This window comes from Aphelocoma coerulescens, unplaced genomic scaffold, assembly GCF_041296385.1.
Source record: "Aphelocoma coerulescens isolate FSJ_1873_10779 unplaced genomic scaffold, UR_Acoe_1.0 HiC_scaffold_116, whole genome shotgun sequence".
NCBI lineage: Eukaryota > Metazoa > Chordata > Aves > Passeriformes > Corvidae > Aphelocoma > Aphelocoma coerulescens.
This window is the reverse complement of record NW_027183474.1, coordinates 586,177-604,405: the sequence shown is the minus strand read 5'-3', so window position 1 is coordinate 604,405 and position 18,229 is coordinate 586,177. Positions and strand designations below refer to the sequence as shown.

General features: G+C 52.3%; 1 protein-coding gene across 1 annotated transcript in view; it reads right to left on the bottom strand.

Annotated features, from left to right (window-relative positions):
* Positions 1-15,829, bottom strand: part of TGM1 (transglutaminase 1) — a 47,793-nt gene extending 31,964 nt beyond the window's left edge. The window contains exons 1-2 of the mRNA XM_068998457.1: positions 15,800-15,829; positions 6,273-6,474 (exon numbers count right to left, since the gene is read on the bottom strand). Of these exons, the coding sequence (XP_068854558.1) occupies positions 6,273-6,471 (199 nt within the window). The 5' untranslated portion in view covers positions 6,472-6,474; positions 15,800-15,829. The remainder of the gene's footprint in view (positions 1-6,272; positions 6,475-15,799) is intronic.
* Between the last annotated feature and the right edge of the window lie 2,400 nt (positions 15,830-18,229).

Here is an 18,229-nt window from a genome sequence, read left to right as displayed (position 1 = left end):
GGCAGCATGGCGGCGGCCATCTTGGCAGGCAAAATGGCGGTGGCCATCTTGGGAGGCAAAAAGCCGGCGGCCATCTTGGCAGGCAAAATGGCGGCGGCCATCTTGGCAGGCAAAATGGCGGCGGCGCGGGGGGGGGGGGAATGGAGGGTTGGGGGAGGGGGAATGGGGGATTTTGGGGGGGGGGCTTTGGGGGTGGGGATTGGAGGGTTGAAAGTGGGATTTTTTGGGGGGGTTTGGAGCGTTTTGGGGCATTTTCGGAGCATTTTCGGCCGTTTCGTAGCAGTTTTTTGGTCCCCGACATGGGAGGTTTTACACCGCAAAATGGCGCTTTTTGAACTCCCAAATGGGGGATTTTTCAGCCATTTTGGGCCCTTTTGGACCATTTTTGGTCATTTTTGGACAATTTTTGGCCACTTTTGGACAATTTTTGGTCATCTTTTGGACCCCAAAATGGCGCTTTTTGAACCTCAAAATGGCACTTTTTGCCCCCAAAATGGGGATTTTTCAGCCATTTTGGACCATTTTTGGCCAATTTGGACCATTTTTGGTCATTTTTGGACCATTTTTGGCCACTTTTGGACAATTTTTGGTCATCTTTTGGCCCCCAAAATGGCGCTTTTTGAACCCCAAAATGGCGCTTTTTGAACCCCAAAATGGCGCTTTTTGCCCCCAAAATGGGAATTTTTCAGCTATTTTGGACCATTTTTGGCAGTTTTGCACCCAAAATGAGAATTTTCAGCCATTTTGAACCATTTTGGGCCACTTTTGGACAATTTTCGGCCATTTTGGACCGTTTTTGGTCACTTTTGGACAATTTTCAGCGATTTTGGGGCCATTTTCAGCCATTTTGGACCATTTTTCGGTCAAATTTTGGACCCCAAAATGGCGCTTTTTGAACCTCAAAATGGCACTTTTTGCCCCCAAAATGGGGATTTTTCAGCCATTTTGGACCATTTTTGGCCAATTTGGACCATTTTTGGTCATTTTTGGACCATTTTTGGTCACTTTTGGACAATTTTCCGGCCATTTTGGAGCATTTTTTGGACATCTTTTGGCCCCCAAAATGGCGCTTTTTGAACCCCAAAATGGCGCTTTTTGCCCCCAATTAGAAATTTTTCAGCCATTTTGGACCATTTTGGGCCATTTTTGGCCATTTTGGACCATTTTTGGTCACTTTTGGACAATTTTCAGCGATTTTGGGGCCATATTCGGCCTTTTGGACCATTTTTCCGTCAAATTTTGGACACCAAAAGGGCGCTTTTCGCCCCCAAAATGGGGATTTTTCAGCCATTTTGGACCATTTTTGGCCATTTTGCACCCAAAATGGGAATTTTCGGCCATTTTGGACCATTTTTGGCCACTTTGGGACCCTTTTTGGCCGCTTTTGGAGCATTTTTTGGTCATTTTTTTGTTCCCAAAATGGGAATTTTACACCCCAAAATGGTGCTTTTTGCCCCCAAAATGGGAATTTTGGACTATTTTGGACCATTTTTGGCCATTTTGGACCTGTTTTGGTCACTTTTGGACATTTTTGGTGATTTTGGGGCATTTTCGGCCATCTTGGACCATTTTTCGGTCAAATTTTGGTCCCCAAAATGGGAATTTTACACCCCAAAATGGCGCTTTTTGGAGCCCAAAATGAGAACTTTTTGGCAATTTTTGGACCATTTTTGGCCATTTTTGGACCATTTTTGGTCATTTTTACCCCAAAATGGGATTTTACACCCCAAAATGGACGTTTTGGACGCTTTTGGACCCAAATCCGCCAATTTTGGGGTCCAAAATCAGAATATTTGGACGAAAATTGAACTTTTGGACCCCAAAATGGGAATTTTCTGCCATTTTGGACCATTTTTTGTTATTTTTGACCCCTTTTAGCCATTTTTGACCCAAAATGGGAATTTTACACCCCAAAACGGACGTTTTGGACCCTTTTGGACCCAAATTTGGTGATTTCAGGTGCCAAAATCAGAATTTTTGGACAAAAATGGAACTTTTGCCCCCAAAATGGGAATTTTCGGCCGGTTTGGACCATTTTTGGCCATTTCGGACCCAAAATGGGACTTTTAGACCCCAAGATGGACGTTTTGGACACTTTTGGACCCAAATCCGCCAATTTTGGGGTCCACAATCAGAATATTTGGACGAAAATGGAACTTTTGGACCCCAAAATGGGAATTTTTTCTGCCGTTTTGGACCATTTTTGGCCATTTTTTGTCATTTTTGACCATTTCTGGCCATTTTTGACCCAAAATGGGAATTTTACACCCCAAAATGGGCGTTTTGGACCCTTTTGGACCCGATTTTGGTGATTTCAGGTGCAAAAATCAGAATTTTTGGACAAAAATGGAACTTTTGGCCCCCAAAATGGGAATTTTCGACCGAAACCGAGATTTTATGGCCCAAAATGGCGCTTTTTAACCAAAAACCGGCATTTTAACCCCAAACTGACTCATTTCTCCCCCAAAAATGGCATTTTGAGACCAAAAATGGGGATTTGGGGGCGTTTTTGGGGCTGGATCGGGAACTGGAGACCTTAAATGGAAAATTTTGGCCATTTTGGACCATTTTTGGTCATTTAGGACCCAAAATGCGACTTTTACACCCCAAAATTGACGTTTTGGACCCTCTCGGACCCAAATCCGGTGATTTTGGGAGCCAAAATCAGAATTTTGGGCCAAAACCGGAACTTTTGGGCCATTTTTTGCCGCCAAAATGGGAATTTTTCCTCCCAAACTGGGATTTTTCACCCCAAAAAAAGGAACTTTTCCCGCCCTACAAACGCCCGATTTTGGCCCCAAATTTGGCTTTTTTCACCCCAAATTCCCGTTCCCGTGGAATTTTGGGGGGATTTTTGCCCCGATCAGGGAATTTTGGCCCCCAAAACGGCACTTTCGGAACGTTTCGGACCCAAAATCGGCACTTTTCACCCCAAAATGGCGTTTTCGGCCCCAAATGGGAATTTTTGGGCTCAGAATTGGTGATTTTGGGGCCGTTTTTGGCCCCCAAAGTGCCGCTTTTTGGAACTTTGGCCCCAAGAATCCCAAATTTCCCCCCCATGAGCCCCAAAATCCCGGGATTTTCCCCCAAAATCCCCAATTTCCACCCAAAATCCCCCCAAAATCCCCCCCAAATCCTCCAAAAATTCCCCAAAATCCACCCAAAATTCCCCAACCCCCCAAAATCCCACAAATCCACCCCAAAATCCCCCAAATTCCCCCAAAGTTCCCCCAAATCCACCCAAAATCCCCCAAAATTCCCCAAAATCCACCCAAAATCCCCCAAAATCTCCCCAAATCCACCCAAAATCCCCCAAAATCCCCCAAATCCCCCCAAAATTCTCCAAAATTCCCCCAAATCCACCCCAAATCCCCCAAAATTCCCCAAAATCCCCCAAATCCACCCAAAACCCCCCAAAATTCCCCCCAAATCCCCATTTTTCCCCAAAAAATTCTCCAAAATCTCCCCAAATCCACCCAAAATCCCCCCAAATCCCCATTTTCCCACCCAAAATCCCCCCAAATTCCCCCAAATCCACCCAAAATCCCCCCCAAAATCCCCATTTTCCCCCCAAACACCGAAATCCCCCCCAAATTCCCCCAAATTCCCCAAAATCCCCCCAAATCCCCCAAATCTCGGGAATTTCTTTACCCAAATTCCCCTTTTTCCCCCCAAACCCCGGGGATGTTTTTTTCCCCAAAATCCCGTATTTTTTTTTACCCAAATTCCCCCTTTTTCTCCCCAAAATCCTAGGATTTTTTTTTCCCCAAAATCCCACTTTTTCCCCCAAATTCCCCCTTTTCTCTCCAAACCCCCGGTATTATTTTTTTACCCAAATTCCCTCTTTTTCTCCCCAAAACCCGAGGATTCTTTTTTACCCAAATTCCCCCTTTTTCCCCCCAAAATCCCGGATACATTTTTTCCCCCCAAAATCCCATTTTTTCCCAAAATCCCCCCTTTTTCCCCCCAAACCCCCGGTATATTTCTTCCCCAAAACCCCGTATTTTTTTTTACCCAAATTCCCCCTTTTTCTCCCCAAAATCCTAGGATTTTTTTTCCCCAAAATCCCACTTTTTCCCCCAAATTCCCCCTTTTCTCTCCAAGCCCCCGGGTCCATTCTTTTCCTCAAATCCGCCCTTTTTCCCCCCAAACCCCCGGCTACATTTTCCCCCCCAAAATCCCATTTTTTTCCCCAAATCCCCCCTTTTCCCCCCATCTCCCCCCATTTCCCGGCTCCATGTTTTTGCCCAATTTCCCCCTTTTTCCCCCCAAAACCCCCGGTATATTTTCCCCCCCAAAATCCCATTTTTTTCCCCAAATCCCCCCTTTTCCCCCCATTCCCCCCCATTTCCCGGCACCATTTTTCCCCCTTTTCTCCCCCTTTCCCTCCCCCATTTCCCGGCTCCATGTTTTTGCCCAAATCCCCCCTTTTTCCCCCAAAACCCCGGGTACATTTCCCCCCCAAAATCCCGGATTTTTTCCCCCTTTTCCCCCCCATCTCCCCCCATTTCCCGGCTCCATGTTTTTGCCCGAATCCGCTCTTTTTGGCCCCAAAACCCCCGGGTATATTTTCCCACCTAAAATCCCATTTTTTCCCCCAAATCCGCCCTTTTTCCCCCAAAATCCCAGGATGTTTTTTTTCCCCAAAATCCCAATTTTTTTTTGCCCAAATCCCCCCTTTTCCCCCAAACCCCCGGGTACATTTTCCCCCTAAATCCCGGATTTTTTCCCCCTTTCCCCCCCATTTCTCCCCATTTCCCGGCTCCCTGTTTGCCCAAATTCCCCCTTTTTCCCCCCAAAACCCCCGGTATATTTCCCCCCCCAAAATCCCATTTTTTTCCCCAAATTCCCCCTTTTTCCCCCCATTTCCCCCCAAACCCCCGGTATATTTTTTCCCCAAAATCCCGGATTTTTTCCCCCTTTTCCCCCCCATCTCCCCCCATTTCCCGGCTCCATGTTTTTGCCCGAATCCGCCCTTTTTGGCCCCAAAACCCTGGTATATTTTCCCACCCAAAATCCCATTTTTTTTCCCCAAATCCCCCCTTTTCCCCCCAAAATCCCAGGATGTTTTTTTCCCCAAAATCCCGGATTTTTTAGCCAAATCCCCCCTTTTTCCCCCCAAAACCCCAATATATTTTTCCCCCCAGATCCCGGATTTTTTCCCCCTTTTCCCCCCCTATCTCCCCCTATTTCCCGTGTCCATGTTTTTGCCCAAATCCCCCCCTTTTCCCCCCAACATCCCAGGATGTTTTTTCCCTAAAAATCCCATTTTTTTTTTCCCCAAATCCCCCCCTTTTCCCCCAAAACCCCGGGTACATTTTCCCCCCAAAATCCCGGATTTTTTCCCCCTTTCCCCCCTTTCCCCCCCATTTCCCAGCTCCATGTTTTTGCCCAATTTCCCCCTTTTTCCCCCCAAAACCCCCGGTATATTTTCCCCCCCAAAATCCCTTTTTTTTTCCCCAAATCCCCCCTTTTTCCCCCAAAACCCCGGGTACATTTCCCCCCAAAAATCCCGGATTTTTTCCCCCTTTTCCCCCCCATTCCCTCCATTTCCCAGCTCCCTGTTTTTGCCCGAACCCGCCCTTTTTGGCCCCAAAACCCCGGTATATTTTCCCACCCAAAATCCCATTTTTTCCCCCAAATCCGCCCTTTTTCCCCCAAAATCCCAGGATGTTTTTTTTTCCCCAAAATCCCAATTTTTTTTTCCCCAAATCCCCCCCTTTTCCCCCAAACCCCGGGTACATTTCCCCCCCAAATCCCGGATTTTTTCCCCCTTTTCCCCCCCTTTCCCCTCCATTTCCCGGCTCCATGTTTTTGCCCAAATTCCCCCTTTTTCCCCCCAAAACCCCCGGTATATTTTTCCCCCCCAAAATCCCATTTTTTTCCCCAAATTCCCCCTTTTTCCCCCCATTCCCCCCCATTTCCCGGCTCCATTTTTTCCCCCTTTCCCCCCCATCTCCCCCCATTTCCCGGCTCCATGTTTTTGCCCAAATTCCCCCTTTTTCTCCCCAAAACCCCCAGTATATTTTCCCCCCAAAAATCCCATTTTTTTCCCCAACTCCCCCCTTTTTCCCCCCAAAACCCCGGCTACATTTTCCCCCCCAAAATCCCATTTTTTCCCCCAAATCCCCCCTTTTTCTCCCAAAATCCCAGGATGTTTTTTTCCCCCAAAATCCCAATTTTTTTTTCCCCAAATCCCCCCTTTCCCCCCCATTTCCCGGCCCCCTGTTTTTGCCCGAACCCGCCCTTTTTGGCCCCAAAGCCTGTCCCACCCGGCCGCAGCGGCTGCGGCGCTCTCCGGCCCGGCAGCTCCCCCGGGATCGGTTCCCATTCCCGGTTCCGCTCCCGGTTCCCGCAGCAGCCGCAGCAGCCGCCCGCTAGGCGGCGCCACACCCCGCGCCGCGACGGCGCCCCCTGGTGGCGCACGGAGGCGAAGCGCCCCGGGTCCCGCCGGGGGTCGGGGTCCGGCATGGCCTGGAAAGAGAAGGGGGGAGACACCAGTATGGACCAGTATGGACCAGTATGGACCAGTATGGATCAGTTTGGATCAGTACAGACCGGTCTAACCCAGTAGAAACCAGTAGAAACCAGTATGGACCAGTAGAAACCACGATGGGGTTCCTGCCACCCATTAGGAGCTATAGTGGGTCCTTCGGGAGTCCTCCCAGTATGGGCCAGTTTGGACCAGTATGGAGCAATATAAACCAGTATAAACCAGTATGGATCAGTTTGGATCAGTACAGACCGGTCTAACCCAGTAGAAACCAGTATGGACCAGTAGAAACCAGGATGGGGTCTCTGCCACCCATTAAGTTCTATAGCAGATCCTTAGGGACTCCTTCCAGTATGGACCAGTATGGACCAGTTTGGACCAGTTTGGACCAGTATGGACCAGTATGGATCAGTTTGGATCAGTACAGAGCGGTCTAACCCAGTAGAAACCAGTATGGACCAGTAGAAACCAGGATGGGGTCCCTGCCACCCATTAGGAGCTATAGTGGGTCCTTCGGGAGTCCTCCCAGTATGGACCAGTATGGACCAGTATAAACCAGTATGGATCAGTTTGGATCAGTACAGACCAGTCTAACCCAGTAGAAACCAGTAGAAACCAGTAGAAACCAGTATAAACCAGGATGGGGTCTCTGCCACCCGTTAAGACCTATAGTGGGTCCTTCGGGACTCCTCCCAGTATGGACCAGTACAGACCAGTATGGACCAGTACAGACCAGTATGGACCAGTATATACCAGTATGGACCAGTATGAACCAGTATAAACCAGTATAAGCCAGTATGGGGTCTCTGCCACCCATTAAGTCCTAAAACACATCCTTGGGGACTCCTTCCAGTATGGACCAGTATAAACCAGTATGGACCAGTTTGGACCAGTAGGGAGCAGTATAAAGCAGTATAAAGCAGTCTAAACCAGTAGAAACCAGTATGGACCAGTAGAAACCAGGATGGGGTCCCTGCCACCCATTAGGAGCTATAGTGGGTCGTTCGGGAGTCCTCCCAGTATGGACCAGTAGAAACCAGTATGGGCTCCCTGCCACCCATTAGGAGCTATAGTGGGTCCTTCGGGAGTCCTCCCAGTATGGACCAGTAGAAACCAGTATGGGCTCCCTGCCACCCATTAGGAGCTATAGTGGGTCGTTCGGGAGTCCTCCCAGTATGGACCAGTATGGACCAGTTTGGACCAGTATGGACTAGTACAAACCAGTATGGATCAGTTTGGATCAGTACAGACCAGTCTAACCCAGTAGAAACCAGTAGAAACCAGTACGGACCAGTAGAAACCAGGATGGGGTCCCTGCCACCCATTAGGAGCTATAGTGGGTCCTTCGGGACTCCTCCCAGTATGGACCAGTATGGACCAGTACAGACCAGTATGGACCAGTATATACCAGTATGGACCAGTATGAACCAGTATAAACCAGTATAAGCCAGTATGGGGTCTCTGCCACCCATTAAGTCCTAAAACACATCCTTGGGGACTCCTTCCAGTATGGACCAGTATAAACCAGTATGGACCAGTTTGGACCAGTAGGGAGCAGTATAAAGCAGTCTAAACCAGTAGAAACCAGTATGGACCAGTAGAAACCAGGATGGGGTCCTTGCCACCCATTAGGAGCTATAGTGGGTCCTTCAGGAGTCCTCCCAGTATGGACCAGTATGGGCCAGTTTGGACCAGTATGGAGCAATATAAACCAGTATAAACCAGTATGGATCCGTTTGGATCAGTACAGACCGGTCTAACCCAGTATAAACCAGTATGGACCAGTAGAAACCAGGATGGGGTCTCTGCCACCCATTAAGTTCTATAGCAGATCCTTGGGGACTCCTTCCAGTATGGGCCAGTATGGACCAGTTTGGACCAGTTTGGACCAGTATAAACCAGTAGAAACCAGTATGGATCAGTTTGGATCAGTACAGACTGGTCTAACCCAGTAGAAACCAGGATAAACCAGTATGGACCAGTATAAACCAGGATGGGGTCTCTGCCACCCGTTAAGACCTATAGTGGGTCCTTCGGGAGTCCTCCCAGTATGGACCAGTATGGATCAGTACAGACCGGCCTAGACCAGTAGAAACCAGTAGAAACCAGTACGGACCAGTAGAAACCAGGATGGGGTCCCTGCCACCCATTAGGAGCTATAGTGGGTCCTTCGGGACTCCTCCCAGTATGGACCAGTATGGACCAGTACAGACCAGTATGGACCAGTATATACCAGTATGGACCAGTATGAACCAGTATAAACCAGTATAAGCCAGTATGGGGTCTCTGCCACCCATTAAGTCCTAAAACACATCCCTGGGGACTCCTTCCAGTATGGACCAGTATAAACCAGTATGGACCAGTTTGGACCAGTAGGGAGCAGTATAAAGCAGTCTAAAGCAGTCTAAACCAGTAGAAACCAGTATGGACCAGTAGAAACCAGGATGGGGTCCTTGCCACCCATTAGGAGCTATAGTGGGTCCTTCGGGAGTCCTCCCAGTATGGACCAGTACGGACCAGTACAGACCAGCATGGACCAGTATGGACCAGCATGGATCAGTGTGGACCAGTACAGACCAGTAGGGACCAGTATATACCAGTATGGACCAGTGTGAACCAGTATAAACCAGTATGGGGTCTCTGCCACCCATTAAGTTCTATAGCAGATCCCTGGGGACTCCTCCCAGTATGGACCAGTATAAACCAGTATGGACCAGTTATGACCGGTAGGGACCAGTGTGAACCAATATGAATCAGTATGGACCAGTATGGACCAGTACGGATAAGTACAGACCAGTCTAACCCAGTAGAAACCAGTAGAAACCAGTATGGACCAGTATAAACCAGTATGGGGTCCCTGCCACCCATTAGGAGCTATAGTGGGTCCTTCGGGAGTCCTCCCAGTATGGACCAGTATGGACCAGTATGGACCAGTTTGGACCAGTATGGACCAGTATATACCAGTATGGACCAGTATAAACCAGTATAAGCCAGTATAAACCAGTATAAACCAGTATGAGGTCTCTGCTACCCATTAAGTTCTATAGCAGATCCTTGGGGACTCCTTCCAGTATGGACCAGTACGGACCAGTTTGGACCAGTATGGATCAGTACAGACCGGTCTAAACTAGTATAAACCAGTATGGACCAGTAGAAACCAGCAGAAACCAGTATGGACCAGTATAAACCAGTATGGGGTCTCTGCCACCCACTAGGACCTATAGTGGGTCCTTCAGGAGTCCGCCCAGTATGGACCAGTATGGACCAGTTTGGACCAGTAGGGACCAGTATGGACCAGTATGAACCAGTAGGGACCAGTTTGGATCAGTCTGGATCAGTTTAGACCAGTCTAAACCAGTCTGGACCAGTATAAACCAGTAGAAACCAGTATAAACCAGTACAGGGTCTCTGCCCCCCATTAGGATCTACAGCAGATCCGTGAGGACTCCTCCCAGTTTGGACCAGTATGGACCGGTATGGACCAGTTTGGATCAGTCTGGACCAGTACAGACCAGTAAAAACCAGAATAAACCAGTAAAAACCAGTAAAAACCAGTAGAAACCAGCGGAAACCAGTAAAAACCAGTCTGGACCAGTTTGGACCAGTACAGACCAGTATGGACCAGTATGGACCGGTCTAGACCAGCATAGACCAGTATAAGCCAGTATGGACCAGTATGGACCAGTACAGACGGGCCTAAACCAGTATAAACCAGTATGGAGCAGTATAAACCAGTATGGACCAGTATAAACCAATATGGGGTCCCTGCCACCCATTAGGACCTATAGTGGGTCCTTCGAGACTCCTCCCAGTATGGACCAGTACAGACCAGTATAGACCAGTATAAACCAGTATGGACTGGTACAGACCAGTCTAAACCAGTCTAAACCAGTAAAAACCAGTATGGGGTCTCTGCCACCCATTAAGTCCTAAAGCAGATCCTTGGGGACTCCTCCCAGTATGGACCAGTATGGACCAGTTTGGACCAGTCTGGACCAGTACGGACCAGTCTAAACCAGTATAAACCAGTAAAAACCAGTAGAAACCACTAGAAACCAGTAAAAACCAGTTTGTACCAGTATGGACCAGTAGGGACCAGTATGGACCAGTACGGACCAGTTTGGATCAGTACAGACCAGTCTAAACCAGTCTAAACCAGTCTAAACCAGTCTAAACCAGTCTAAACCAGTACAGGGTATCCACCCCCCATTAGGAGCTACAGCGGGTCCTTGGGGACTCCTCCCAGTATGGACCAGTATGGACCAGTATGGACCAGTATGGACAAGTACAGACCAGTATAAACCAGTATGGGCAAGTACGGGCCAGTCTAACCCAGTATAAACCAGTATGGACCAGTATGGACCAGTATAAACCAGGATGGGGTCCCTGCCACCCGTTAAGACCTATAGTGGGTCCTTTGGGAGTCCTCCCAGTATGGACCAGTATGGACCAGTTCGGACCAGTATGGACCAGTATATACCAATATGGACCAGTACAGACCAGCATAGACCAGTATAAACCAGTCTAAACCAGTATGGAGTCTCTGCCACCCATTAAGTTCTATAGCAGATCCCTGGGGACTCCTTCCAGTATGGACCAGTATAAACCAGTATGGACCAGTATGGGCCAATCTGGATCACTTTGGATCAGTTTAGACCAGTCTAAACCAGTAGAAACCAGTATGAACCAGTATGAACCAATCTAAACCAGTATAAACCAGTCTAAACCAGTATAAACCAGTATGGGGTCTCCATCCCCCATTAGGAGCTACAGCGGGTCCTTGGGGACTCCTCCCAGTATGGACCAGTATGGACCGGTACGGACCGGTATGGACCAGTAGGAACCAGTATGGACCAGTTTGGATCAGTTTAGACCGGTCTAAACCAGTCTGGACCAGTATAAACCAGTATAAACCAGTACAGGGTCTCTGCCCCCCATTAGGACCTACAGCAGATCCGTGAGGACTCCTCCCAGTATGGACCAGAACGGACCAGTATGGACCAGTTTGGATCAGTAGGGACCAGTATGAACCTGTATGGACCAGTCTGGACCAGTACGGACCAGTACGGACCAGTAAAAACCAGTAAAAACCAGTAAAAACCAGTAAAAAACAGTAGAAACCAGCGGAAACCAGTAAAAACCAGTCTGGACCAGTATGGACCAGTTTGAACCAGTATGGACCAGTACGGACCAGTATGGACCGGTCTAGACCAGCATAGACCAGTATAAGCCAGTATGGACCAGTAAAAACCAGTATAAACCAGTATGGGGTCTCTGCCACCCATTAGGACCTACAGCGGGTCCTTGGGGACTCCTCCCAGCATGGACCAGTAAGACCAGTACAGACCAGTATGGACCAGTATGGATCAGTACAGACCGGTCTAAACCAGTGTAAACCAGTATGGACCAGTATAAACCAGGATGGGGTCTCTGCCACCCACTAGGAGCTATAGTGGGTCCTTCAGGAGTCCTCCCAGTATGGACCAGTACGGACCAGTATGGACCAGCATGGACCAGTATGGACCAGTATGGACCAGTATAGACCAGCATAGACCAGTATAGACCAGTATAAACCAGTATAAACCAGTATGGGGTCTCTGCCACCCATTAAGTCCTAAAGCAGATCCTTGGGGACTCCTCCCAGTATGGACCAGTATGGACCAGTATGGACCAGTGACCCCTGGCAGGGCTCCCAGTATGGACCAGTATGGACCGGTATGGACCAGTGACCCCTCCCAGTGCTCCCAGTATGGACCAGTATGGACCAGTGAACCCTCCCAGCGCTCCCAGTATGGACCAGTATCGACCAGTGACCACTCCCAGGGCTCCCAGTATGGACCAGTGACCCCTCCCAGTGCTCCCAGTATGGACCAGTATGGACCAGTGACCCCTCCCAGTGCTCCCAGTATGGACCAGTGACCACTCCCCAGTGCTCCCAGTATGGACCAGTATGGACCAGTGACCCCTCCCAGTGCTCCCAGTATGGACCAGTATGGACCAGTATGGACCAGTGACCCCTCCCAGTGCTCCCAGTATGGACCAGTATGGACCAGTATGGACCAGTATGGACCAGTGACCCCTCCCAGTGCTCCCAGTATGGACCAGTATGGACCAGTATGGACCAGTGACCCCTCCCAGTGCTCCCAGTATGGACCAGTATGGACCAGTATGGACCAGTATGGACCACTATGGACCAGTGACCCCTCCAGTGCTCCCAGTATGGACCAGTATGGACCAGTGACCCCTCCAAGGGCTCCCAGTTTGGACCAGTACGGACCAGTATGGACCAGTGACCCCTCCCAGTGCTCCCAGTATGGACCAGTATGGACCAGTGACCACTCCCAGCACTCCCAGTATGGACCAGTATGGACCACTGACCCCTCCCAGTGCTCCCAGTATGGACCAGTATGGACCAGTGACCCCTCCCAGTGCTCCCAGTATGGACCAGTGACCACTCCCCAGTGCTCCCAGTATGGACCAGTATGGACCAGTATGGACCAGTATGGACCAGTGACCCCTCCAGTGCTCCCAGTATGGACCAGTATGGACCAGGGACCCCTCCCAGTGCTCCCAGTATGGACCAGTGACCACTCCCCAGTGCTCCCAGTATGGACCAGTATGGACCAGTGACCACTCCCAGCACTCCCAGTGTGGATCCGTGACCCCTCCCAGTGCTCCCAGTATGGACCAGTATGGACCAGTATGGACCAGTGACCACTCCCAGTGCTCCCAGTATGGACCAGTATGGACCAGTGACCTCTCCCAGTGCTCCCAGTTTGGACCAGTGACGCCTCCCAGTGCTCCCAATATGGACCAGTATGGACCAGTATGGACCAGTATGGACCAGTGACCCCTCCCAGTGCTCCCAGTATGGACCAGTTTGGACCAGTATGGGCCAATATGGACCAGTTTGGATCAGTTCAGACCTGTCTAAACCAGTAGAAACCAGTATGGGGTCTCTGTCCTCCATTAGGACCATTAACGGGTCCTTGGGGACTCCTTCCAGTATGGACCAGTATAAACCAGTATGGACCGGTAGGGAACAGTATGGACCGGTAGGGACCAGTTTGGACCAGTTTAGACCCGTCTAAACCAGTATAAACCAGTATGGACCAGTAAAAACCAGTATAGGTTTTCTGCCACCCATTAGGACCAGTTTACACCAGTATGGACCACTATGGACCGGTTTGGACCAGTATAGACTGGTACGGATCAGTAAAAACCAGTATGGACCAGTATGGACCAGTAGGGACCAGTTTGGACCAGTAGGGACCAGTACAGACCAGTCTAAACCAATATGAACCAGTAAAAAGCAGTAGAAACCAGTAAAAACCAGTAGAAACCAGTAAAAACCAGTCTGGACCAGCATGGACCAGTTTGAGCCAGTTTGGATCAGTTTAAACCAGTCTAAACCAGTAAAAACCAGTAAAACCCAGTAAAACCCAGTACAAACCAGTATAAACCAGTACAGGGTCCCTGCCACCCATTAGGAGCTACAGCGGGTCCTTGGGGACTCCTCCCAGTATGGACCAGTATGGACCAGTGACCCCTCCCAGCGCTCCCAGTATGGACCAGTATGGACCAGTGACCCCTCCCAGTGCTCCCAGTATGGACCAGTGACCCCTCCCAGCGCTCCCAGAATGGACCAGTATGGACCAGTATGGACCAGTGACCCCTCCCAGTGCTCCCAGTATGGACCAGTGACCCCTCCCAGCGCTCCCAGTATGGACCAGTATGGACCAGTATGGACCAGTGACCCCTCCCAGCGCTCCCAGTATGGACCAGTGACCCCTCCCAGCGCTCCCAGTATGGACCAGTATGGACCAGTATGGACCAGTGACCCCTCCCAGTGCTCCCAGTATGGACCAGTATGGACCAGTGACCCCTCCCAGTGCTCCCAGTATGGACCAGTGACCACTCCCAGTGCTCCCAGTATGGACCAGTATGGACCAGTATGGACCAGTGACCCCTCCCAGCGCTCCCAGTATGGACCAGTATGGACCAGTGACCCCTCCCAGTGCTCCCAGTATGGACCAGTGATGCCTCCCAGTGCTCCCAGTATGGACCAGTATGGACCAGTATGGACCAGTGACCCCTCCCAGCGCTCCCAGTATGGACCAGTATGGACCAGTATGGACCAGTATGGACCAGTATGGACCAGTGACCCCTCCCAGCGCTCCCAATATGGACCAGTATGGACCAGTGACCCTCCAGTCCTTCCCAGTATTGCCCAATCCTTCCCAGTATGGACCAGTAACCCCTCCCGGCCTCCCAGTGCGGCCCCGGAAGCCGCTCCCAGTGCTCCCAGTTCCCTCCCAGTCCCTCCCAGTCCCTCCCAGTCCCCCCGGGCCGGGCCTGCCCCAGCAGCTCCTCCCCCGCCAGACCAGTTCCCCCAGTTCACCCAGTTCCCCCCTCGCCTCCCTCCCAGTTCTCCCAGTAACCCCCCCCCCGAGCTCCCAGCGCCCCCCAGTGCTCCCAGTGCTCCCAGTAAACCCCTCCCAGTGCTCCCAGTGCCCCCCCAGTAACCCCTCCCAGAGCTCCCAGTTTGCCCAGTAACCCCTCCCAGAGCTCCCAGTTTGCCCAGTAACCCCTCCCAGTGCTCCCAGTGCTTCCAGTTCCCCTCCCGGCCGCTTCCGGCAGCCCCAGTGACCCCTCCCAGTGCTCCCAGTTTGACCAGTAACCCCCTCCCAGTGCTCCCAGTACTCCCAGTTTGACCAGTAAGCCCCTCCCAGTGCTCCCAGTTCGCCCAGTAACCCCTTCCCAGTGCTCCCAGTACCCCCCCCATGGTTCTCCAGACCTTCCCAGTCATCCCAGTTTCCCCTCCCAGTGCTCCCAGTACTCCCAGTCTAATCAGTAACCCCCTCCCAGTGCTCCCAGTCGGACCAGTAACCCCCTCCCAGTGCTCCCAGTACTCCCAGTCTGACCAGTAACTCCCTCCCAGTGCTCCCAGTTCGCCCAGTAACTCCTTCCCCGTGCTCCCAGTAGCCCCATTTCGCCCAGTAACCCCTTCCCAGTTTGCCCAGTCACCCCCCAGTCCTTCCAGTTCCCCCTCCCAGCGCTCCCAGTGCTCCCAGTAACCCCCTCCCAGCGCTCCCAGTCCTCCCAGTAACCCCCTCCCAGCGCTCCCAGTCACCCCCCAGTGCTCCCAGTCCGCCCAGTTCCCCCTCCCAGTGCTTCCAGTCCCCCCCCCAGTCCTCCCAGTCACCCCATTTGCCCCTCCCAGTCCTCCCAGTTCGCCCAGTTTGCCCTCCCAGCGCTCCCAGTCCCCCCAGTTCGCCCTCCCAGCTCTCCCAGTGCCCCCAGTACCTCTCCGGGTGCTCCCAGTTGCTCCCAGTAACTCCCAGTGCCGGCAGAGCGGGGAAAGGGGCGGGGCCGGCGGGGGAAGGGGCGGGGCCCGCTCAGGCCACGCCCCCTCCGGCCTCACCTGGCTCACTATTTGGCAGGAGGGGAGCTATGGGCGCGGCAATGGCTCACTATGTGGCACTCCGCCCAGAACCTTCCCCCAGTCTAAACCAGTATAAACCAGTAAGCACGGAACCACCCCAAATCGTTCCCAGTGGGTCCCAGAGCCTCAGGAATTCCCTCCCAGTATGAACCAGTATAAACCAGTAAGCCCCGAACCACCCAAAAGTCGTTCCCAGTGGGTCCCAAGCCCCCTCCCAGTATAAACCAGTACACACCAGTAAGCCCAGAATTCCTAAAAGTGGCTCCCAGTGGGTCCCAGAGTGCCCTGAGCGCCGTCCCAGTATAAACCAGTACAAACCACTACGTGGTGGGGGGGGGGGTCCCTATGGGGCGAGTCTATGGCCCACTATTTGGCAGGGGGGTTCCTATGGGCGTTTCAATGGCTCACTATGTGGCAAGGACGTCTATGGCTCAATGGGGTGGGGGGACTGGCTCAGTATTTGGCAGGGAGGGGGCTCTGGGGGGGTCCCTATAGGGCGAGACAATGGCTCACAATCTGGCAGGGGGGGTCCCTATAGGGTGATTGAATGGCTCAAAATTTGGCAGGGGGTCCCTATGGCCTGACCCAATGGCTCAAAATCTGGCAGGGGGGTCCCTATAGGGTAATTCAGTGGCTCACTATGTGGCAGGGGGGTCCCTATAGCCCGAATCGATGGCTCACAATCTGGCAAGGGGGGGGTCCCTATAGGGTGTACTAATGGCTCACAATGTGGCAGGGGGGTCCCTATAGGGTAATTCATAGCTCACAATCTGGCAGAGGGGGTCCCTATAGGGTAATTCAATGGCTCATTATGTGGCAGGGGGTGTATGGCTCAATGGCGGGGGGCTGTGGCTCAGTATTTGGCAGGAGGGTCCCTAAGGGTTGAATAGGTGGCTCACTATGTGGCAGGAGGGTCCCTATGGGCTGAACCGATGGCTCACAATATGGCAGGGGGATCCCTATAGGATAATTCAATAGCTCACAATGTGGCAGGTGGCTCCCTATAGGGTAATTCAATGGATCACAATCTGGCAGGGGGGTCCCTATAAGGCAAGTCAATGGCTCACTATGTGGCAGGGGGGTCCGTATAGGGTGAACAAATGGCTCAAAATCTGGCAGGAGGGTTCGTATAGGGTAATCAATGGCTCACAATGTGGCAGGGGGGTCCCTATAGGGCAATATCAATGGGCTCACTATGTGGCAGGGGTCCCTATAGGGTAATTCAACAGCTCACAATCTGGCAGGTGGGTCCCTATAGGGTAATTCAATGGCTCACTATGTGGCAGGGGGGTCCTATAGGCGGAACTAATGGCTCAAAATCTGGCAGGGGGGTCCCTATAGGGTAATTGAGTGGCTCACAATCTGGCAGGGAGGTCCCTATGGGTTGAATCAATAGCTCACTATGTGGCAGGCGGGTCCCTATAGGGTAATTCAGTGGCTCACAATCTGGCAGGGGGGTCTCTATAGGCTGAACTGATGGCTCACTATGTGGCAGGGGGGCCCCGCGGGAGGGGGGGAGGGGTGGGGGATGCCGCGGCCGGGGCTGGGCCGGGGCTCACTATTTGGCAACCCTCTGACTCACTATTTGGCAACTCCCCACGCCCGGCGCGCCGGGCAGTGGCTCACTATTTGGCAAGGCCTCGCCCCAGGGCTGGGCCATGGCTCACTATTTGGCAGTGACGCTTTTCCCCCCACCCCAAAGCGCCCCTCCCCCACTCCCCGGACGGGTCCGGCCGCTGCCCTTCCCCCACCTCCCCCCCCCCCAAAAAACCGCAGGGGCACCCCCGCCCCTCCCCCACCCCCGCCCCGCCCGCGGTGGCGCAACCGGGGCGGCGGTTTGGGGTTGGGATGAGGCAACTGGGAGGGACTGGGAGGCACTGGGAGGGGCGGCCAGGGCACTGGGGGGCACTGGGAGGGGCTGGGAGGGGACGGGAATGTGCTGGGAGGCGCTGGGAGGGACTGGGACGTACTGGGGGGGGCGCTGGGATGGACTGGGAAGGCACGAGAGAGTAACTGGGATGTACTGGGAGGGACTGGGAGTGGAGCAGCGGGGACTGGGAGGGGATTGGATAGGACTGGGGCATACTGGGAGGGCACTGGGAGGGACTGGGGAGTTACTGGAATGGACTGAGGGGCAACTGGGACAAACTGGGAGGGGACTGGGAGGGGACTGGGAGGGGACTGGGAGGGACTGGGACTGTAGCGGGATGCACTGGGATGTACTGGGAGAGCACTGGGAGGGCACCGGGGGTAACTGGGAGGGGACTGGGATGTACTGGGAGAGCACTGGG